Below are 24718 nucleotides of genomic sequence, written 5' to 3' on the forward strand. Positions count from 1 at the left end.
ATTTCACAGACATGCACCTGCCTCCTACCTCCCAAGAGCTGGGATCAAAGATGTGCACCACCATGACCGTCTTCAGTGTTCTACTTTTAGGTCAACTGTTTTAGTTTTTATATCGAAAAGAAAATGTTATGTTTATCATTCTGTATCTGGTTTATTTACTTAACATAATGTCCTTTAATTTCATTCATCTTATTGCTTATGGTAGGATTTCATTCCTTATAGTTAAAAGTTAATGCTCTGCTGTGGGAGTGTGACACATTTTACTTGTTCACTAATCTGCTTGTTACTATACTAATTATTTCATTGGTCAGTGCCTGGGCCCAGACAGTTTCAAGAAGCCAATTAAGCAGTAGTAAAAAGTAAGTCAAAAACGGAGGGCCACGCTGAGGAGAAAGGCAGAGATCCAGTGAGCCCTCTTTTCAGATCCATATTTGGAGTCCTGACATTAGCTTTAAGTTTAAGTAGAGCAAGCAGTAGACAGAGCTAAGCAGTGCCTGTTACAGCACAGTAGCCCATCACTGTCTCAGCTCCCGTCTCTCTAACTGTGGCCAGAGTTAAGGTCAGCACTTGTTCCTCGGCAGCCCTAACAAGCCAGGTTTGGCGTACATCTTTAAGAAACCCATTAAAAGATCCAGATTAACGATGAAAAGCAAGAGTCGGGGTGGGGGTACACACCTTTAATCCTGACACTTGGAAGGCAAAGGCAGGTGGATCTCGGAGTTTGAGGCTAGTCTGATCTAAAAACCAAGTTTCAGAACAGCCAGGCTACACAGAAACCCTGTCTTGAGAAACAGAAACAGACAAAACAAACAGTATAAAGCAAACTTAGTGAGTTTGATTCTTAGAATTGTTTCCTGTGTTTAGGGTCCTATCCAACTAGCCATCGCTCTTACCAGTTTCTCAAGTATTTCATTTCTATTTTCCCTAGAAGTTTGAGGGTGTCAGCTCTTTCCTTTAGGCCCTGGGTCCACTTGGAGTTGTTTTTTTTGCATAGAATAGAAGTAGCAGCTACCTTCCTGGTACTGTTTATTGAAGAGGCTACCCATTCTCCTGGGCATGTTTATGGTGCTTTTGGTAAGAATGAGCTGGCTGCAGGTGTGTCTGTTTATTTCTGTCTCCAGTGATAGCACGTCAGGTTCCTCTGTTATGACCCTGTAGTCTGACTTACCAGTACTGTGACGCACCTTGCTTTGCTCATGTTGCCCAAGATTGCTATTTGGAGGCTTTTGTGCTTCCACATGAACTTCAGCATTGTTATTTCTACTTCTTATTTCTGTGAAGAATAATGATACTGGCCTTTTGATGGGGGTTGCATCCAAATAGAGATCACTTTAAGAAATATGAACTTCTAAAAAAAATTGATTTTTCTGTCAGTAAAAATAGAAATATTTGCATTTTACTTTTTGTGTCTCATATTTCTCATTAGTGTTTTGTAATTATCATTACAGACAGCTTCTTTGGTTAAGTTTTACACCATTTTATTGTAGTTGTTTTAAGATTGCTTTCATTATTTTAGCAACTTTCTTTTTGTTATTTTTCTTTTCTCGCTTTTTTTATTGGATTTTTTATTTACATTTCAAATGTCATCCCCTTTCCCAGTTTCCCGTCATAAGCCCCCTATAGCATCCCCCTCCCCTTTCTTCTATGAGGGTGTTCCCCTACCCAACCACCCACCCCTTCCACCTTCCCACCCTGACATTCCCCTACACTTGGGGTCCAGCCTTGGCAGGACCAAGGGCTTTTCCTCCCATTGGTGCCCAACAAGGCTATCCTCTGCTACATATGCAGCTGGAGCCCTGGGTCTGTCCATGTGTAGTCTTTGGATGGTTGTTTAGTCCCTGGGAGCTCTGGTTGGTTGATATTGTGCTTATGGGGTTGTAAACTCCTTCAGCTCCTTCAATCCTTTCTCTAATTCCTCGAATAGGGACCCCGTTCTCAGTTCAATGGTTGGCTGCAAGCATTTGCCTCTGTATTCGTCATGCTCTGCCAGAGCCTCTCAGGAGACAGCTATATCAGGCTCCTGTCAGCATGCACTTCTTGGCATCAGCAATATTGTCTGGGTTTGGTGGCTGTATGTATATGGGCTGGTTGCCCTTCTTTTTTTTTTTTTTTTTTTTGTTCTTTTTTTCGGAGCTGGGGACCGAACCCAGGGCCTTGCGCTCTGGTTGCCCTTCTTGACCTTCATGTGGTCTGTGGATTGTATCTTGGGTAATCTGAGCTTTTGGGCTAATATCCACTTATCAATGAGTGCATACCATGTATGCTTTTCTATGATTGGGTTGTACCATGTAAGATGATATTTTCTAGTTCCATCCATTTGCCTATGAATTTCATGAAGTCATTGTTTTTTATAGCTGAATAGCACTCCATTGTGTAGATGTACCACATTTTCTGTAGCCATTCCTCTGTTGAAGGGCATCTGGGATCTTTCCAGCTCCTGGCTATTATGAATAAGGCTGCTATGAACATAGTGGAGCATGTGTCCTTGTTATATGCATCTTTTGGGTATATGCCCAGGAGTGATATAACTGGGTCCTCAGGTAGCACTATGTCCAATTTTCTGAGGAACCTCCAGGCTGATTTTCAGAATGGTTGTACCAGCTTGCAATCCCACCAACAATGGAGGAGTGTTCCTCTTTCTCCCCACATCCTCGGCAGCATCAGCTGTCACATTGTGACTGGTGTGAGGTAGAATCTTAGGCTTGTTTTGATTTTCATTTCCCTGACAACAAAAGATGTTGAACATTTCTTTAGGTGCTTCTCAGCCATTCGGTATTCCTCATTGAAAATTCTTTGTTTAGCTCTGTACCCCATTTTTAATAGGATTATTTGATTCTCTGGAGTCTAACTTCTTGAGTTCTTTGTATATATTAAATATTAGCCCTCTATAGGATGTACGATTGGTAAAGATATTTTCCCAATTTGTTGGTTGCCATTTTGTCCTAATGACAGTGTCCTTTACCTTACAGAAGCTTTGAGCATAAGCCACTGGTGTTCTGTTCAGGAAATTTTTCTCTGTGCCCATGTGTTTGAGACTCCTCCCCACTTTCTCTTCTATTAGTTTGCATGTATCTGGTTTGATGTGGAGGTCCTTGATCCATTTGGACTTGAGCTTTGTACAAAGAGATAAGAATGGATCGATCTGCATTCTTCTACAGGCAGACCTCCAGTTGAACCAGCACCATTTGTTGAAAATGCGGTGTTTTGTCCACCGAATGGTTTTAGTTCCATTGTCAAAGATTAACTGACCATAATAGGTGTGTGGGTTCATTTCTGGGTCTTCAATTCTATTCCATTGATCTACCCACCTGTCTCTGTACCAATATCATACAGTTTTTATCACTATTGCTCTGTAATACTGCTTGAGGTTAGATTTCCCCAGTTCTTTTATTGTTGAGGATAGTTTTTGCTATCCTGGGTTTTGTTATTCCAAATGAATTTGCAAATTGCTCTTTCTAACTCTATGAAGAACTGACTTGGAATTTTGATGGGGACTGCAGTGAATCTGTAGATTGCTTTTGGCAAGATGACTAGTTTTACTGTATTAATCCTGCCAATCCATGAGCATGGGCGGTCTTTCCATCTTCTGAGATCATCTTCAATTTCTTTCTTCAGAGACTTGAAGTTCTTGTCATACAGATCTTTCCTTGCTTGGTTAGAGTCACACTGAGGTATTTTATGTTATTTGTGACTATTGTAAAGGGTGTCGTTTCTCTAATTTCTTTCTGAGCCTGTTTATCCTTTGAGTAGAAGAAGGCTACTGTTTTTCTTTTCTTGTTTTTCAAGACAGGGTTTCTCTGTATAGTCCTGGCTGTTCTGGAACTCACTCTGTAGATCGGACTAGCAGCGAACTTGGGGATCCATTTGACTCTGCCTCGATAGTGTGGGACTAAAGGCGTGGGCCACCTCCCCCCAGCTGGTTTTTAGCCCGTTTTGTACTAATGTGTAGAAAAGCTATTAATTTTGAATCTACATTATTGAATTTGCTTATTCTTTCTGATCTTTTTATAGAACCTTGAGCTTTTCTAAATGTAGTATCACCTGCACACAGGAATAATTTGATTTCCTTCCTATTCATATGCTTTTTGTGTTGTTCTTGTGTGGTTTTTTCTAACCAAATCTCTTTGTGTTGTGCTGAATAGGACCAGTGTCCATGAAAGCCGCTTACTGCTGTTGGTACTGCTCTCAGCTTTTCCTCACTCACTGCAACACTGACTGGGTTCGTCTATGTACTTGTTCGGTTAAGGTGGTTTTTCTGAATCTTTCATGTTTTTATCGCAATGCATCATTGAACTTAATGAAAAAAATTTTTTGCACATTTGAGATGATCATGTGTTCTTTAATCCTTCATCCTGTTGGTGATTGGCATGCTATCATCTCTAGACTTAAACCAGCTCAACCATTTTGGGGTTTGACAGCAAAATTTAAATTCTCTTAGTTTAAGAAGCCAGATGTCCAAAGGCAAGGGTCTTAATCAATGTTTCTTTCCTAGCCCCTCACCATTTCACTTCTGTGTGTACTTCACTGATGGTCTTACTGGTTCTTTTGCAAGATTTTTGCATCTCTGTTCATGAGGAATATTGTTTTCTTTTTGTGGTGTGTCCTTGTGTGGTACCAGCTGCTAAGAATGGGTTTGGAAAGTGTGCCACTGTGATCAAAATACCTGATAAGAGACAATTTAAAGATCTCTTTAAAGGAGGGAGATTTATCTTAGCTTGCCATTTGAGGGTATATTCTATTCTAGCCAGGATGATACAGTTCATGGCAGCAGGAGACTGCCTGCCTGTTCACATCACTGAAGTGCAGTCTGTTCTGAGCCCAGACCTGGGTAGCAACCCAGACAGCTCATTCCTTAGGACCCACTTCCTCCTGTCCGGCCCTACGCCATACATCGGGTAAAGATCCCACAACCTCCCAAAACAGCACTTTAGCCAGATACCAAGTGGGTCCCATTGAAACTTTTAACAGATATATTCCCTCCCATTTATGCCTTTTGAATGGGTTGAAAGTAAGTAATTAATTCTCTTAGTTTTGACAGAATCCATCCATGAAGCCATCTGACAAAGCTTTGGTTGAGAGATTTAACAACAGATTCAATCTTCTGTTAACTGGTCTGTTTAAGGTCTCATGGATCTATTTCTGTACGACGTAGGTATTAAGAATTCTGTTCTAGGGGCTGGGGATTTAGCTCAGTGGTAGAGCGCTTACCTAGGAAGCGCAAGGCCCTGGGTTCGGTCCCCAGCTCCGAAAAAAAGAACCAAAAAAAAAAAAAAAAAAAAAAAGAATTCTGTTCTAGAGGACTTTTCAGTTAGCATGTAATTCTCCACTATAGTCCCTACTGAGCCCTTGAATGATGTTGGTTATTATGTTCTCGCCTCTTTGTGTGTGGCACCTACACCTCTTCTTGGTTAATCCAAGTAAAGGTTTGTCAGTCTTTTCAGAAAGCCAGCTCTTTGGCCTGCTGTGGAAACCCATGCGTCTCTCAGACCAGTCTAATATGTTTCATTGATCATTTCTGTTGTTTTCTTTAGTCTCTTTATCTCAATCATTATTTGTTTCCTTCTGCTAATTTTTCTTTGGTTTGTGGTTTAAGAGACAATGTTTGTTTAACCCAAAGTTGTGGGGTTTTTAATGTAGGCTTATTTACTACATACTTGCCTTTTGGTAGATCAGAAAATTGTAACAATATTTTATCAGTGTCATACTTTTCTGAACATGAACCTTGGCAAATTTACCAGTTCTTTGTCCTATGTAAGGGGGATGGATGGATAGATAGAGATATATATCTATAAATCTCTATCTCTATCTATCTATCTATCTATCTATCTATCTATCTCTATCTATTATATGTATAGATATATCGCAATCTGTTTTTAAGACAGGGTTTTGAACTCAGAACTGCCAGCCTCCGCCTCCCAAGTGTGGTAATGTGCCTGCTACTTGGCAGTTCTTTTTCTTAATACGTATAGGCATTCTGTTTAAGAGCTTAATAAATAAAATGAGCTTTGAAATTGTAGCTGGAAGCAATTGTCATATTCTTGGTACATTTATGAATTCTACATAACCAACACTTGGCTTAAGACAGCTTTCCCTAGACAGGAATTACATTACAGAAAGCAAAGTAAACCTGGAAATCTTACGCTTGGTGACTGTATAGCCTGACCCTGCATTTTAGAAATGCACAAAGAAACCAGGCGAGGAGCTGCTTGCTCCAAGTTGATTGATTAGCAATACTGTGGTGAGGCTCCTAGATGCTATTATCTTCCTTTAAGTAATATGACTAATTCTTTTGTATTCTAGCTACAGAGGCCAGGCTTCCTTGACCATGCTACCCTCCTGCCTCAGACTGCCATGTGCTGGAGTTGCTTCAATGACCCCTTTGAACTTTGCAGCACAAATCGATTTGCTCTCCAATGCTAAATTCTGAATTTTAATGACTAAATTTTCATCATAATGTTCCTTTCCTATTTCTTAATGATTTAATCAATGCTTACTTATTTTGCTTACAGGGTGAAATAACTTTTTAATATGTCAGTTCCTAACCAGTATGGCTACATGGATAAGAGTTTATTTATAGTGCCCATTTACTAGAGATTATAACACTGAGCGCAGTGTATACTAGAGATTAGATTGAGGTACAGTTCTCAGAAATGAGAGAGACAGTGTTTTTCCTATTTCCAAATAAACGATGCCTCTGACTGAATAGGGATGACTAATGCTGAGGAAGGAAACAAACACCACTAGCCTGGAAGTGACCTACTTGACATTTGAGCTTTAAAAACAGCTATAGAAAGAGCAGGAAGAATAGAGTCTACAAATGGTGTTCAGCTGAAAGCTGTTAAGTTGGCTTGTGTGAATCCAGATGGACTCGGACTTCGTATTTCCTCTTGGCAGCCATGACTAAACATGATGCATAATACAATCAGAACACTCAGGAAAAGGAGTTAGGAGTATGGTTTAAGAATAAAATTAAGGGGCTGGGGATTTAGCTCAGTGGTAAAGCACTTACCTAGGAAGCGCAAGGCCCTGGGTTCGGTCCCCAGCTCCTAAAAAAAGAACCAAAAAAAAAAAAAAAAAAAAAAGAATAAAATTAAGGCCCACACCTGTAATCTGAGCACACAGGAACAGAAGTTCAAGGCCAGCTGGAGCTGAGTACACCCTATCACAGAAAACAAACTCCTATATTGGAAAAAAGGGGGAGTGCTGTTTTGTAGTGTTATTCCTTTAGTAACTCAGATTCACCACCACCCCCAAATAACTGGTACGTGGTTGAGGTGAAATGTCCAGGGTAGAGTGCTTGCCACACATGTACAGTGCATTTTGATCCCTGGCATCGCAGGAATAAAAATGTAATATATTCCAAAGTGACTGCTTAAGGCAGTTTCAGATTGACCTGGGGGAGGCAGATTTGTGGACATAGGGCAGTCTGAATCAGAATGTTAAAACAAGAACTTGGCCTGGTAGGTAGCTCACGATTGCCATGAATTTCAAGCCACACTGGGCTGCTGAGCGACCCTTTGAAAAAAAGTACTGTTCCTTTCAAACTCAGTGAATAAAATATAAATCAAAGCTTCTAAATAGAATTCTATATTACAAGATTTAGTCCAGTGAAACATTTGCATTTAAGTCCATTGTTTCTTTTGCAAAGTCAGAAGGCATCTATACTGCCATCGAAGACTTTGTAGTATTTGGAGCTCTTCTGACTGTCACAGCCAGGTTTCTAAGCCTTCCAGGTCTACCATGAGAAAATAAAAACAGAATAGCTGAGTCTGTATGACACTTGGAAGAGTCATCACTACGACTGCATGGGCAAGATGCTCTGCAGTACAGCATACATGGTGTGCCCTAAACAACCCGACCAGAAACCTGAGCAACGGAGTGGTCATATGAAGTGGGTAAGTGTGTGTTGCTCAAAGTGGTCCCGGGATACCTCTCCAACACCACTAGAAACATGATAGTTAGAATTCCTGAATTGCCAGCAAGGAAGAGAAATGAATATGTTCACATGTGCTAGTGTTCATGGAGACCAGAGAGGGCATTGTGTCCCCTGGGGCTGGAGTTACAGGCTGTTGTGATCTGCCCAACCTCAGTGTTGAGACCTGAGTCCTGGAAGGGCAGCAAGAGCTCTTAAATAGTAACTTATCCCAAGCTCCACCCCTCCCCACCCCCATCCCCATGCCCCACATAAATAAAGTCTTGTGTTATTGCAAGTGGTTTCTCAGGCTCTTCTGTTTGCATTCAGGTTTGTTTTACAGCCCTCTCACAGTTAGCTGTTGCTTCAGAGTCCAATACATTCATTGGCTTTAATAGTTTAGAAAACTACAGTCATCAAATTATGTCTAAGGCTGGCAGTGTGCCCAGTCATAGGATATGTGCTTAGCATGTCCAAGGCCCTAAACCCCCACTCTTAAGTGTGAGACAAAGCTAGCAAGACCTAGTCTCGGAAAACAAAAACTTCATGATTTTTTTAGAAACAGAACAATGTGCTTTGTCCAAGTTTTCCAGCAGCATCCAAATGACTAATCACACTAATTTGAGAAGGTGCACTGGTACCATGTCTGCATTCAGCTTGGCACAGTTTAAAGCCATCCCTGACAGGTTGAAACATGCTGTTCAGAAAGTTGAGCAGTTACAAAAAAAAAAAAAAAAAAAAACATGAATATGAAAGAATGATACACCTTAAGTCTAATAAATAATCAGAAAATATACAGAATCCAGAGAAAGCATGTGAAGACACAGTTAAGAAACATTTTGCTACTAAATAGGAAACCCTGAGTACAGCATTGACAGACAAGGAAGCTGGGCATGGTGGCTCATGCCATGGATTGCCACGGTTGCTGTCTATGTGGGCTATACAGTTAGATCATGTGTGATAGCTGATCTTGGTATCACCTTGGCTATATCTGCAGTCAACTAAAAGGGAAGCATCTAGGCAAACTTGTAATGATAGGATCATTTGAAGTCAGAACACCTACCCCACTCCTGGTACCACCGTCTGAATTCGTTCTGTAGAACACTACTGATAGAGAGTGGATTTATTAGAGTGGCTTCCTGGCTGTGGGTCTATTCCAACAATGGCTGTCTTCTAACAAAGTCAAGAATCCAATAATTGTTCAGACCATAAGAATGGACGACTCGGCTGGTCTTCAAAATCCATTGGAATCTTGAAGAAGTAAGTACATTTGAATATCAGCAAAGGAATCACCCAGCAGCAGGATAGATGAGCTTGCCAGCAAGCATAATGGCAAACAGGCAAAAAGCAAAAGCTTCCTCCCTTGTCCTTCATGTAGGCTACTAGAAGAAGGTGTGGCCCAGATTTAGGGTGGGTATTCCTACCTCAAAGAATTCAAGAAAAGTCTCACAGGGGTGCCCAGCTCTGGGTTTTAGTTGATTCCAGATGCAGTTAACCTGAAAAATAGGTGGAGAGGTGCATTTCTGTAATCCTAGTTTTAGGGTATTATGGTAGCAAGATTCTGAATCCAACAACAGTCTGGGCCAGATAGAATCTACTTCATAAACAAAAGAACAATCATTTAAATATGAATAAATACACTGGTGTAGTGTATTTGATTCTGTCGTCCTAGAAAGGAGACAGGCAGGTCTCTGAGGCCAGCCTGGGGCTACACAGATTTCTAGGCTACCCAGGGTTGCATAGTAGGACCTATTTCAGAAAAAGAAAAAGAGATAAAATTGAAACTTGTCTTACTTTGGCATTCCTATGGCAAAATTTGTGACAAACAAGGGAGTTTCACCTTATACTTTCAGAGGGTCTCAGTCCATCCTGGGTGGGGAAGCGTGGAGAGAGGTTAAGGTAGCAACTGTGTACACATTAGCAAAGCAGAGAGCAGTTCTGGAACTGAGGATCTGGCCAGACTTTCAGAGACTCACCCATAGTGACCATTCTCTGCTAGCCAGACCTTCCTCTAAAGGCTCCAACCCCAGACAGCAGCATCAGATGGGGAGCTGTAATGGAACTTTTTAAAAGTAGTTAGCATGCTGCGTTGATGGGGGCTGAACAGGAATCAGCCGCTGGAACAGTTTGAGTCCATATGGTAGCCACATCAGGACTGCTGCTGGACTCTGGAGAAACCCACGTGCCAAAGACAAGAAGCAGAGCATAATTGCAGCATGAATCTAAACGGGCTTGAGAGCAAGGTTCCAGTGTGGCCATGAGTAGGGCTTGAGATGTTTCTTCAGATGTTTCTGGGTCCTTGGTCTCTTATCCGAAAAGACAAATTACACAAGTCACAAACTCTTCAAAGGAAATCTCTAGGACAGTTCAGAAAACACATCACAAGATAGCAGCAGGCCACATGAGGGAGTATAGGATGGGTCCAAATATGGCTCTCTCATTGGGGATTTAAGAGAAAATTTGGTTGTTTACCAGGGAGATAGTTTGGGTGGTTTTCTATTTTGGTACATCAGGTCACATTTATAGTGCATGTCCCTCCCCCATAATATGTATACAATTATGCAAAGGCATAAGTTGGGATATTGTTCCTAAAAGGCCACAATTTTGCCTTATTGCACATTCGTCTCAACCAGAGCTGTCAGCCTTTCCATTCTGTCCAGACATAGGGATCATGGAACTGAATACAATCTAAGTTTGACGGTTTTCAAGGTAAAAGAAACCCATCACATTGTTCAGAGAGGGGTGCGTGTGCATTTATGTTGAGTGGAAATCCAAAGTCACTGGGTGCATCTTTCAGAGAGGCGTGTGCATGGTACATGCAGGTAAAGGGATTAGGCTGCCCAGTGTGAAGGTGGACGGAATGATATATTTTAGGTAAAATATAAATAAATAACTTTTCAGACAATTAGGACAGGTGGATGTGGGTAGCCAACGAGAGCCCCAAATTGCTAAGATGTCCGCAATGCATGCCTGCCTTACCAGTCAGGGTCTCCTAGAAATAATTTGCTCAAATCCTCATTCTCAGATGTGAGAGAGAGTCAGAGGCATCTCTCTTAAAACCACTCACTCTAGGACATTCTCTGCACAGTGCTCCATAACGTGAATTACATATAGAGATGTTATATGTGTGTGTATATATACACAGCAAACACATAAATATGTGGAGTAAAGAATGTGACGCCACAGATAATTTTTAGTGTTTAGCTAGATATTCTTCAAAATGTGTGGGTTTATACTTGTATAGAAAAGGCACTGAGTTCATGAAACTCCATGATTAAAGCTCACCTTACTTTCTTTTCTTGTTGCTGTAATAAACTACCCTGACAACAGCAACTGAGGGGAGAAAGGGTTTGTTTCGATTTATACTTCAAAGGACAGTCCGTGATGGTAGGCAAGTTAGAGCAGCAGAATAGAGCAGCTGGAATAGAGATGAGGGAATGCACAGGTGCTCACTAGTACCGCCAACTCTCTTCTACGTAAAACGTTCCATTTTCGCCTCCATGAATGTCATCAAGAAAATCATGCAGAGGCCCCCTTCCAGGTTCTCTCAAGTTGACGACCAATACTAACCATCACAAAGCTGTCCTGGTGATACATACATAGAGATATTAGCATTGTGTGCCTGATACTGTACCATCTAATCATCAAATGAGAGCAACTGTACCTTTTGTCACGTCCAATCCTGCCCTGCTCTGATGACTCTTTGTCCCCGAACATGCTTCTTTTGTCTTTCCTAGCTTTGCTGGTTAAACTAAAGAGGCCAGAGGCAAGACAGCCCTGAAACATGAAAAGAAAATGTCTTAGTTTCAGGAAAGGTTCCTCTGAAGTGGTAAACCTTCGATGGTGCTCACTTTCCCTTAAGAAAACTTGGGGGCGGGGGGCAGGCTGAAGAGATAACTCATGAGTTAGAAACTGTTCTTCCAGAGGACCTGGCTCCAGTTCCCAGTACCTACATGGCAGCTCACAACTGCCTGTTACTCCAGGCCCAGGGATCTGAAACCTTCACATAGACAGACATGCAAACCAAACTCCAATGCACAAGAAATGAAAATCAATTGTTAAAAGAGCGAAAAGCAAATGAACAGATGTTACTGAGGACTACCCTGTCTATGCCACCTCAGTGCTTCCCTGCTGACATAAGATTATTGGGCTTAATTATTAGCTTGCAAGTAAAGATTTAATATGACTATACAAAGACCCTACAAAGAAAAAGAACTTCAGACCAATTTTCCTCAGGACATCATGAACATCGATGCAAAAATACTCAATAAAATTCTCGTAAACTGATTCCAAGAACACATTAAAACAATCATTCACCATGATCAAGTAGACTTCATCCCAGGGATGCAGGGATGGTTCAGTATACAGAAATCCATCAACATAATCCAGTATACAAACAAACTCAAAGGGGGAAAAAAACCACATGATCATCTCATTAGATGCTGAGAAAGCATTTGATAAAATTCAACACCATTTCATGTTAAAAGTCTTGGAAAAATCAGGAATTCAAGGCCCATACCTAAACATAGTAAAAGCAATAAACAGCAAACCAGTAGCCAACATCAAACTAAATGGGGAGAAACTTGAAGCAATCTCATTAAAATCAGGGACTAGACATGGGTGCCCACTCTCTCCCTACTTATTCAATATAGTACTTGAAGTTTTAGCCAGAGCAATTAGACAAGAAAAAGAGGTCAACAGGATCACTATTTGCAGATGATATGATAGTATACTTAAGTGAACCCAAAAATTTCACCAGAGAACACCTACAGCTGATAAACAACTTCAGCAAAGTGGCTGGGTATAAAATTAACTCAAAGAAATCAGTAGCCTTCCTCTACTCAAGGATAAATAGGTTGAGAAAGAAATTAGGGAAGCAACACCCTTCACAACAGTCACAAATGATACAAAATACCTCAGTGTGACTCTAACCAAGCAAGGAAAGATCTGTATGACAAGAACTTCAAGTCTCTGAAGAAAGAAATTGAAGATGATCTCAGAAGATGGAAAGACCGCCCATGCTCATGGATTGGCAGGATTAATACAGTAAAAATAGTCATCTTGCCAAAAGCAATCTACAGATTCACTGCAGTCCCCATCAAAATTCCAAGTCAGTTCTTCATAGAGTTAGAAAGAGCAATTTGCAAATTCATTTGGAATAACAAAACCCAGGATAGCAAAAGCTATCCTCAACGATAAAAGAACTTCTGGGGAAATCACCATCCCTAACCTCAAGCAGTATTACAGAGCAATAGTGATAAAAACTGCATGGTGTTGGTACAGAGACAGGCAGGTAAATCAATGGAATACAATTAAAGAGCCAGAAATGAACCCACACACCTATGGTCACTTGATCTTTGACAAAGGATCTAAAACCATCCAGTGGAAAAAGTAGTGCCTGTACACACACACACACACACACACACACACACACACACACACACACCCCTCTTCTCCAGCTCTTCCCGTGTGCTCCTTCCCCCCATGGCTTCTACCAGTCCAAGTTTCTCTGCTGTGATGGCTGACAGCAAGGTCACTGCTTTGCATTAACCCAGAATAAAGGACTGCTGTGTAGTTTTTACAATGAGAAGCTGTGCTTCTGAGGGAGACGTTCTGGACATTGTTCTCAGACACTGTCCCCTCAGCTGTCCTGAAATCCAGGCTGAGGAGTGCAACATTCTCTACTTCACATTCCAGGATCTCCCTCAGGACTTTTACAGGAAGGAACACACTTCACCTGTCCTCGGAGGAGGAGGAAACACTGATTTAAACCAAGTCACCAAGAAAACACACACACACACACACACACACACACACACACACACACGCACGAACGTACACACACTAACACACTCACACACACACACTCACACACACTAACACACTCACACACACACGCGCACACACACACTAACACACTCACACACACACGCACACACACTAACACACTCACACACACACGCACACACACACACACACACACACACACACACACACACACACTCTCACACACACATCTCTACCTCAAGAGAATTTGATGTAAAAATGTATGCGGGCTGGTTAGGAACACTTACTGGCCTCAGCACCTTCATCGGATGGCTCATGACTGCCTGTAACTCCAGCTTCAGGGGTCTGATACTCCCTCCTAGATAACTCACGAACCTGCATTCACAGGCACATATAAAATGCCCCCAAATACATGTGTGTGCATGACTAACAATAAAATTTTTAATGCATGTCAATAGTTGCATTCAACTGTTTGACTTAAACCACCCATATTATTCTGTGTTTGTATTGTTTGGTGAGGTTCTTAAGATGCTCTGCTAGCTTGGGTGTTTCCAAAAGAGGTTTTTAGACTGAGATCCCAAAATACTTTATAATTCACTTCTAAATTTTCCCACTCCGGTGTCTTGAGTTTCCAAAATAAGGATGACTGCGACTCTAAATTAACAAAGAAAAACTTTGAAATTCACAAGTGCTCATGGAAAAGGCCAGACTCAGATGTCCTAAAAGGTGTTCAGCACCAATGACCAAGTTATTTTTCTGTCTGACTTTTCTACTTGTACAACACAGCTCTTATAAGTGGTCTTACAAGATGATACATATGAACAACTCTTTAGGATTTAAAGCTGTCTCCAATTCTAATGATCTCCAGTTCTAATGATGAAAAGTGTGCATGAGAACTGCACAAGCACCACTCATTGGGCACTCCTGTACAGTGCCTTCTTGCTGGAGCCGACTACCCCTTCCCGGCCCAGTCAAGCCCACCTGCCAACTGCCAGCATTTAGTATTGCTTTCTGTGATGATTTCCCTTCGTGCTCTAGACCCAGGCCAGACTCTGATCACACTCCCTGGGCTGGGCCAGGAAGGATATTTATTACTCATGCTTCCTGCACAGGTGCACCGAATCTGCCTCCAGGGCGCATGTGTCCGCCCTTGCTGTTCTGCTGGTTTGATTTTGTAAACTTGACTGGCTGCTCCTCCCATCTTGTCTAGGTTCTCTAGCTTTTTCTTCACCTCCTCAACAAAGCTGTTTGCTCCCAATCTTTGTCTCATGTTGTGTCCGTTGGACATCTTGAAAGGAATTGCATTAGGGGAAGTATCATGTCAGAACACTGAATCCCAAATTACTCTGATCTGTGTGGAGGACCTGAGAAAGCCCTAAAATGGAAAGAGAGAGGCTTCCTACAAGAAATGACCCGGTTTTGATTCTGGTTGTGATGGTTTGTATGTGCTTGGCCCAGGGAGTGGCACTATTTGGAGTTTTGGCCTTGTTGGAGTAGATGGGGCCTTGTTGGAGTAGGTGTGTCACTGTGGGACTGGGCATTAATACCCTCACCCTAGCTACCTGGAAGTCAGTCATAGCTTCCAGATGAAGATGTAGATGCTCTGCCTGCACCATGGCTGCCTTAGATGCTACCATGTTCCCACCTCGATGACCTCTGAACCTGTAAGCCAGCCCCAATTAAATATTGCCCTTTATAAGACTTGACTTGGTTGTGGTGTCTGTTCACAACAGTAAAACCCTAACTAAGATACTGGTCTTGGAGACTGTGGACTTTATACAATTGTTCTTAACCTCCTGGTCTCTTCTTTTGTGTTTACAGTATTGTATCTGCCCTGATGACTTTACTCTCTGTCTTTCCCACCATCGTCACACCCACTGCCCACCATTCACCTCCCACCATTTAAGAGGCTTTTCTCAAATTCACTAGCTAATATTTGGCCAAGAAACTCAAGATCCCTCTACTTCAGCCTCCTGAATGCCAAGGTTACAGGACCCACTATGCCTGTTCCTCCTCCTTCCTTCCCTGCTTCCTTCTCACTCTCTCTCCTTTTAAATTAGTATACAAAATTAGTTATGTATCCTAGTGACATTTTCAAACAAAACGTGTTATAGTTGCTTCTCCCCTCTCACCATTCTCGTCTCTGCTACCTGCAGCCCCCTTTAGGCTTTCAAGTCATATGTGACCGTTTGCCTCCCCCACTTCCTTGACACCTCCTTTTTACTCTTTCTTGACCTCCATTCTACTTTCTGATCCATGTTTATACATATTTACTTACACGTATATACATGTTACAATCAAGAACAGTCTCTTTGTTTGGGTCACTTGACTCAGTGTGAGACTTTCAAGCTACATTTTTTTTCCTGCAGATTTTGCAATTTTGTTTTTCTTTACCACTGAGAAAGATCCCATGTGAATGTGAACCACACTTCATCCATCCATCCGGTCCATCCATCTGTTGATGAGCATCTATGCTGGCTCCATTTCCTCTCCATCATGAACAGAGCCTGGCCTTTTACTGGGTCTTCCCAAAGAATAAAAAACAGGAAAAGAGAGATAATGAAGGAGAGAAGAGGATGGGGTGGGGGTGGGAGTGGGGGTGGGGGAGAAAACAGGACAAAAGCAGTGATAAGAAAACCCCACAGGCTTATAATTCTCCAGAACACCTGACATTGAAGCAGATAAAAGCTTATGATCACCACTAATCATGGGGGAACTTATTATTTTAAAGGTGAACACAGAGACAGAGATAAAAGGATAGCCTGGGCTACATATGGAAGCTGTTATTTAATTATATTAACACCAAATGGCAGAGCCTCTGAATAATGGGTTAGCTCATTCTCACACAGACACATGAAAAGCCTGGCATAAGGAGCAGTCACACACTAATTTACTCCTTGGGAGGGACAGTGAGATAGAATCTGGATAGGTAGACCAAGCTGGCCCCTTAAACTTGCAGTGATCTTCCTGCCTCTGCCCGTAAGGTGCTGGAATTAAAGTAACCACACTCAGCTTTGGGTACTTGTTTTAAGTGATCTCTGTAGAGGACTTCTAGAAGGGTCAGTATTGTTTGGTTTGATTTTGAGAAGGGGTCTCACTATGCAGCCAAAGCCATCCAGGAACTGCCAATCCTGCTTCTACCTCCTGAATGCTAAGATTGCAGATATGCGCCACCGGCCCAGCTGCATTGAGGATGCATCACAGGCCTCTATTTCTAACAAAGGAGCAACTAGGACAGCATTACCCTCCTGTTGTAAATGGCTAAAAAGCTGTGCAGCATACAAGAAACAGCTCTGTGGTGGTAGTGAGGCTACAGCATGGTCAAGATTTTTATTCTGTACAGAAAACTGCAATCAACCCCACAAACGATCCCAGAGCTCTGTCTACAAGTAGGGTTGCTAGAGAAGTCTTGTTATATCTCATACGCACCTCACATTTCAGCTTGTCAGCGAAAGCATGGAGGAGCCAGCCGGCCCAGAATTGCTGCCCAGTCTCAGGAACCCTTATCCTCTAGGGACTTCCACTCAGGAGGAGCTGGATCCTTCATATCTTCTGGGAAAAGGAGTCAGGATGAGCTGGTTTGAAGCACAGTTAGAATTGTTTTTGAAAGTAAGTTCAACAGATTTAATTAAACATGAAAGTTAGAAAGAAAGGTGCTCGGGCCAAGATCAAGACACTCCTGAGATTGGGGTTGTGAGCCTCGAAAAGGAAAGTCACATTTTCTTTTATCTTCTTTCTTTTTTTGCACAAACATGTTTATTTACTAACCAAAGGAATGATTGATCCTGGATAAACCAACAGTTTGACATGTGCAGTGTTTGCGATAAGGAGAATTGAACAATCATGGAAAATAAAACTGAAGAAGTGAAGCAGTGTGGTTGTTTATGACCTGCTCGTTGAATTGAGCCTATTCACTCTGACAGCTGACTCCTGCCCCGGATGAGGATGAAGCCCGCATTCCACCTTCTCATAGACCCGAGTACAGATAGCATTATTCATGACACGTTCCACCACCATCTTCCCATCCTTCAGCTTTCTTGCTATTGTGCTTTCCTCCCCTTTCCACCAGGGCACCATCTGGGAAGGGGCAGTCCGTCTCAGTTTCCTGCAATCAGCTTGATGAGACTTCCCTCCCAGAGTACAAGAAAACCCCGTCGTCTTCACCCTGCTCTCGGTTTTGATGGTGATGTTATTGCCGTCAAAATTAATGGCACAGTCTGGTTTGGCCATGGCACCCATCTTCCTAAGAGTCAGTCCTACTACTAGCTCCTTTGTGCAGTCCTCAGAGCTGTGGCTTTCCAACAGGTGCCACCTCGCTTCGAGGTCCTTAAGGCTGGCCATGACGGGTGGGAGAGCACAAAAGCAGCAAGGAGACGTGGTGGCAGGGATGCTAGAAAGTCACATTTTCAACCAGCAGCAGTAGCTGTGGATACCACTTTCATGGCTCTTAAGTTACATCTCAAATTCCTGTTAGGAAACACGTTCCCCTCTCTTTCAATAAATGAGATCATAGAGTGGCACCAGGATGCTTAGGATGGGATTACAATCTGATAGCATAAAATTAGGAGCCACAAGGGTTACACAAGGAAGTGATCAAGACATACTTTATACAGTAAGTAGGGTTTCTCTTCATGGGAGTCCCAGAAAACTGCTGGCCACATCTGCTCAGGACTCAAGCATGGATCACTGCTATGTCAACATCCTTGTTTAATCCGACCATATATAAAAGTAAGATTTTGTCTGTGAATAAAATGTTCACAGCAAGCATTGTTGACTGTGTTGGAATCTTAGCAACCAGACTCTAGAGTCAGGAGCCCCTTTTTTTCCTGTGTCCCCATAATTGTCCCTCTCTCTCTATTCTGCCTCAAATTACAACCAAAAGGCATTTTTTGTAGAAGTATTTGTAAAAGTACAAGCTTGTATTTGGCAACACTTCTAAGGGGAAATTTTTAGATACTGACATAGGGAGAGAAAATCCAAATGGGATATGTTAATTTCACTAATTTAGGAAGACCTAAATACTAGTTTCATGAAGCTGAAGTGGCTAAAATTTTCAGGACAGAATAATGGAAGGGAGAAAGCTGCCTATGAAAGAGCCCTAGAAATTTTCTCAAGGACCTCCTTGGTGTCTTGGCTGAGTACTACTCTATATGTATAGCCTGAAATCCCCCAGGAGAAGGAATAAAGATTGCCAGGTTCACACATGGCTTGAGGGCACTTGGATCCCATGCGTCCGGATCTCGGGGACATGTCTGGACATGTGGGGGCTATTAGAGATCGTTGATAAGGCTCGTATCTTAGTAATAGGTACTATAAAAGAAACACTAGTTTTAATATTTAAAAATATAAACTGATCCACAGGATTGGCAATTTGGATCAGTGACTAAGCTCTTGCTGACCCTGTGCAAGTCCCTGGGCTCAGTCCCCAGCAAAACAAAACAAAACAATTTTAACAATGTTTTTAAAACCATAAAAAATTTTTAAGGAAATCTTTGCAAATAACTGCCTGCAGGTGTTCCGTGCTTGTTACTCACAAACACCAAGATACTGAGGAAGGATGGATTATGTGAGGCCAGCCTGGCTACATAGAGAGACCCTGCTGAATGGCAGGAAGGAAGGAATTTTTAAGGAGAAAAACAAAATGTCAACCCTTGACATACAGTATAGCATCCAGTAAAACTCAGCTCGTAAAACAGGAATGACTTCTGGCCCACACCTTGCAGAAAAGATGGTAGAAGGCCAAAAGCGACAGGTATTATGACATCACTAACCTGAGGGGGTGTCATGGCTAGTTTTTTTTTAAGTCAACTTGACACAAATTAATGTCATCTGAGAAGAGGGAACCTCAAATGAGAAAAGTGCCTCTATAAGGCTGGGCTGTAGACCAGACTGTATAGGGCAGTGGTTTCTCAACCTGTGGGTTGAGATCCCTTCGGAGGATCGAGCAAGACTTTCACAGGGGTCACCTAAGACCGTAGGAAAGCAAAGGTTGGCGACTGGTGATGATGCAGCTTAGCCGCTGGCATTGAGTGGCTGAGAGATCTACAAACAAGTTCCTGGGCAGCCAGGGCTACTTGGAGAATCTCTGTCTCAAACAAACAAACAAACAAACAAACAAACAAACAAACAAAGGAGGGGTAGCATTACATATTTTTGCTACTTAAAGTAATTTGTATCTCTGCCAACGAAATGAACCCATTAAAGCTAAATTAAAGTATAAAGGTAGGTTTGGAGGGGGGGGCGGCTATCAGTCTAATTCACTGATCACACGGGAGGGGGTTAGTGAACTTGCCTCGGAAAGGGAGACAGGAGAGGAGGGGGAGAAAGAGAGAAAGCAGCTCGCAGAGGGAGAAGAGAGAGAGAGAGAGAGTACCAAAATGTCTAGATTATACAGTGAAGAACCATTGGGTGAGAGGAAGTCTTGCCCCTGGGTTGGAAACTTCAGCATCGACAGCGGGGTATGCCAGCCAAGCCCTGTAACAGGTAAGAACTGAGGGATCCAAGAACCTAGAGGCCAGGCCTGCTTGATATGTTAAATATGCGCTTCTTGTCCTGGATTTGAAACCCAGCAGTAACCCTCTCAGACTGGGACTTGGTTCTGTGTGATTCTTTATATCTGCGTGTTCCTCCTACGTTTGAGAAAGCACGTCTTTTATCTTTGGTCTCTTGTTTCTCTCGTCATGTCTCCCTTTCCTCCATCTCCCTCTCGTTTCCATTCAGAATTTCCCATGCTCTGTCAAGGATGGATACTTTATAAAGCTGTTATATCATCCTAACCTGGGAAAACAAAGCAAGCAGTAACCACTGTTCCAGTTTTCCTTCTGTTACTGCAATAAATCCTGTGGCCACAAACAACTTTGAGAGGGTTTGTTCTGCTTACAATTAACAGTCCAGAGTGTGGGGTGATTCTGATTGGGAATTTGTGTGCGAAAGCTGAAGGTCTTGTTCTCCAATTGGTTTTTGATTGATCAATAAAGACACTAGTAACCAATGGCTGGGAAGAAGAGGCGGGACTTCCTGGTTTTTGCAGGTTGGCCAAGAGAGTCAGAAGGGGAAAGGTTTCGCCATGCTGCGGAGAGGGAGCCACCAGCCATGTGAGATCTCGGGTGAAGTAGCCGATGGCCGCTTTCCCAACTGGGCCTGGGACAGCAGGAGAGAGGCTCGAGACACAACTAAGCCGGGGGCAGCAGATTTAGGGTACTGAGCAAGGAGAAGGTAACCAGGCAACTAAATTGAGGGCAGACTTAGAGTGTTGAGCCAGGAGTGAAGGTAAGGACACATTAGCGGCAGGAGACTTAGAAGTGCTTGACCATTGAGCTAAAAAGCTTATTAAAAATAAGCTGAAGTGTGTGTGCCTTTTATCCACAGAGCCGAGGGAACCTGAACGGGGGCTGGTAGCGTGGGGTTACACGCTGCATTCCAGTCCAACTTTGAGTAGTCCCAGGGTGGAAATGTGGAGGCAGGAACTTAAACAAAAACCTGATTTGCTTTGCCCTCTGTCCTCAGCTTCTTTTCTTATACAGTGCAAAACCACTTGCCCAGGGATGCCACTGCTCTCCCATATCAAGCAGCAATCAAGGAAATGCCCCAGACTTGCCTACAGGGTAGTCTGTTGGAGATGATTTGTGTCAAGCAGACAAAAACAACGGAAACAGAAAACCTACCAGCACACCAGGAAACCACGAATGCTTACTATTATGAGAGCCAATGTTTTGTTTTAATTACTGTGCCTAAGAGATCCACGGAACAAAAATGCTTCTAACCTGTAAGTCCCTTGCCCTAATGACAAGGGACTGAAATGCTGGAGGCTATTGTTTATGGGAGATTACAAGCCTCCTGCTTTCACTCCCCTAAACACGCTTCTTTGACCCAACTGCACTGGATGTATTTGATCACATGAGGGCGGGAGGTAGGTGGGCAGGAAATACAACAGAATGTAGGTTTGCCCTTGATTGGACCTGGTAGGAAATACTCTGGCCTTCGGGATTGCCTTTTTAAAGCTTCTCCGAGGCATGACTCAGAGCCATTTTCTGGGAAGCAGAGGTGGACCTGGCCAGAGAGTCCATCAACCTGACTAGTATTTACTTGGCTTAAAACTGTGGTAGTGGTCATTTTATCGACTGGGGGGATTAACGCTATTTTATGCTGAAATGTAAAATCTCTGGTGTCAGGAAATAAATGATTTGTTGATGCATTGTGAAAATAAACAGAATCTGACCTTCTTGGCTGCCGTTGGGGGAGGTGGGCTAATCGGGTTTTGTTGATTTAGATTAACTGACTGTATTTGTTCCCCACCCTAGAAGCATGTACTAGGCATGGTCCCAAGAGAATAAATTTTCCTCTAGTACCAAGCTTCAACTCTGTCTGCAAGTAAACTAAGAGGGCATGCAAGGACAGTCTCTTTCCGCTACCATAGCCATTACTCATGACGTCATTTTTCTCATTCAAACACAATTAGCCATGCACAAGCCTCTGCATTTTAAAACACCCCTTCAGAAAACCAATAGCTTCTACAGAAGGTGCCAGAACAACTATTGAAATTCCAGTCAAACTCTTTGCTGTGGTCTTATCAGGTTCAGGCTAAAGCGTGTCAGAAGGGACTGAAGGCTGTCCTAGATTCTAGGCTTTTGTGAACAAAACAGAAAACAACTGAACCTACCCATGGGACACAGCAGAGTCTTAAAATTCCAGTTGTTAAATGGAGTGTGGCAGCAGGAAGACGATAAAAGCAAAACATGTTCAGGCAGAGAAAAATGTAAAGAAAAAAAGATGGAGAAAGCTCATTACAGAAGGGGTTGCTTTGACTTTTATCACTTCTGGGGAGGGGAAAGGGAGTGGAAATTGATTGATTGATTGATATATTCTTTTTTAAAAAGACAAATATTATTTGTATGTGTATGAGTATTTTGTCCATATGTATGTATGTGTATTTTTTGTGAACTGCCAGGTGAGTTCTGGGAACTGGACTGGGTCCTCTGAAAGGGCAGCCAGTACTCTTAATTGCCGAGCTATCTCTCCACTCTACTCCCCCTTACTGATATATCCATGCTCAGTTTCCAGCTCTAGCCCTGTATGTGACTGGAATAGAAGGGCAAGGAATATAGATGATGATGCAACATGGGAACAAAGGGTACTTGGAGTTTTTAACTTCACATTCAGAGTTCCTGAGATGAGAGCCGACTAATGAATAATTGATTTCTGTTGCTTAAAAGGGAAAACAAAGAACATTATCCAAACGTTTAGAAACAAGGCTCTGATAATAGACCCATGTATGAGAATACACCAAATGGTGTTCCACAGCCTTCCCGTTCCCCTCACAGGTAGGAACCATGTGTGCTTGGCACATATAGGCACAAGTGTTTGTTAAAATGAGGGAAAATAACCAAGAAGTGATAAGCGTATAACCATTTAGCTTTGTCAAAGACATAGATCTGCCACTGAGCAAAAATATTTTATTTTGGCTCAAATAAATGAAATGACATTCTCCATCATAAATCCGTAGTTATGACCAGAATAAAAGGGAGTTTCTATATCCTTTGAAATGCTGGGAGATAAATGTAATCAGATCTGTGTTAGCCTTTGCCCCTGGTTGGGGAACTCGAGCATAAACCTCCTTCCTTGTATCTCTTTCATTCTCTGGAAAGAAGTTCATGTCTTCCCAGTTGCTCTGAGGACTACAGAGAACGACTGAATACACACATCAAGAAACCAAGCACTTTTCAAGTGTCCTTCGTATGAGAAAGCTAGCTACATTCCTTGATAAACTAAAATATATGCAAAAAATGTGTCCAAGGAATCTCATCCATTTGGATTATTTAGTTCCGGCAGCTGACCAAGGAGCTGGCCCACTTCCAGCTGGAGATCGTGATTCCTGCGGTTATTGTATTTCTGTTGAAAATACTTCTGGGTGTTACTCTCCCTAGAATGTTAACTTGAATAACTTTAAATACTACATACATTAAAACAATGAACTTATTTTTAAATGCCCGGATCCTCACGCCTACAACCTTAATTTTGCTGCCAGAGGAACACGAGTGCATGCATGTGAGAATTGTGAATAGTCACAATTGTTAAGATTATGAAAGGAAAAAGATTCTTAACAGGCATCTCCTGGGCTAGAGGGATGTTGCAGAAGTTAAGAGCACTCACTGGCTGCTCTTGCAGAGAACAGTTTCAGGTTCCAGAACCCACCTGGCAGCTAACAAGGGTCTACAAGCCAACTGCTGGGGATCTGATGCCCTCCTCTGGCCTCTGCAAGGCAACAGGCACATGTGTGGCACATAAACATGCATGCAGACAAAATGGCCATACAAAACTCATCTCTTCAAGCAACTTCCGAGTTCGCCAGTTGAATGAATTATGTCACCATTTATTGGGTTGGCACGTGTGTGTTACTTTTCCATACCCCGTGACAAAGGGACCTGAGACAGTCACCTTTTAAGGAGGAAGGGTTTTAGTTCACAGTCTCAGAAGATTCAACCTTGGTTTCTTGGCCCTGTTGCTTTGAGTCCAGATGAAGACACAATGTCATGGTGGTATCTGGTGGTAGAGAAACCCTGTATATCTTCTAATGGCCAGGAAGTAGAAAGGACAGGTAGGGACAGGGGCCCAAATAGCCCCTTAAAGGACATACTTCCAATTGTATCATTTTCTTCTTCCACTAGGCTTCACTTCATCTTTTTTTTTTTTTTTATAAATTTCTCTTTCATTTTATTTTACTTCATGTGTTAGGTCTCAGACCCTCTGTGTGTCTAGAAATGAGCTCAAGCTGGACTATTAGATTTCTGATAGGTAAAAGCCAGCTCCTTCAGCATCTTGTGAAACCATTCCCCAATGCAGCCCCTCCCCTGGCCTCTCGTCTTCCTTATGATTGGGGTGATTCCTCTCGCTCTCAGACTCTCTAGGTACTCTCAGCACGTTCTAGCCTTTGTGCTTTCCAGGGCAATCTCTTACTGTCTCTGATAAACTCTCCGTCTTCCCTAGTCCTAGCCATGCCCAGTGTACTTTTCTCTCTGCTCT

General features: G+C 42.4%; 1 protein-coding gene across 2 annotated transcripts; it reads right to left on the minus strand.

The window, feature by feature from the left end:
• Positions 1-1682: 1682 nt before the first annotated feature.
• Positions 1683-19397, minus strand: LOC108348948 (uncharacterized). Of its 2 annotated transcripts, none has more exons than XR_010061215.1 (2): positions 17129-17563; positions 1683-11689 (listed from the first exon to the last, which is right to left on the minus strand). XR_010061215.1 is itself a non-coding variant. In XM_063280165.1 (2 exons), the coding sequence occupies exon 1, from the start codon at positions 18038-18040 to the stop codon at positions 17582-17584; it is 459 nt and encodes a 152-aa protein (XP_063136235.1). In that variant the 5' UTR covers positions 18041-19397; the 3' UTR covers positions 15987-16223; positions 17129-17581. The 2 variants fall into 2 exon arrangements, 1 of the variants encoding a protein (XP_063136235.1); XM_063280165.1 differs by lacking the exon at positions 1683-11689 and adding an exon at positions 15987-16223 and having other exon boundaries at positions 17129-19397.
• Positions 19398-24718: the final 5321 nt, after the last annotated feature.

Source organism: Rattus norvegicus, chromosome 1 (genome assembly GCF_036323735.1).
Source record: "Rattus norvegicus strain BN/NHsdMcwi chromosome 1, GRCr8, whole genome shotgun sequence".
NCBI lineage: Eukaryota > Metazoa > Chordata > Mammalia > Rodentia > Muridae > Rattus > Rattus norvegicus.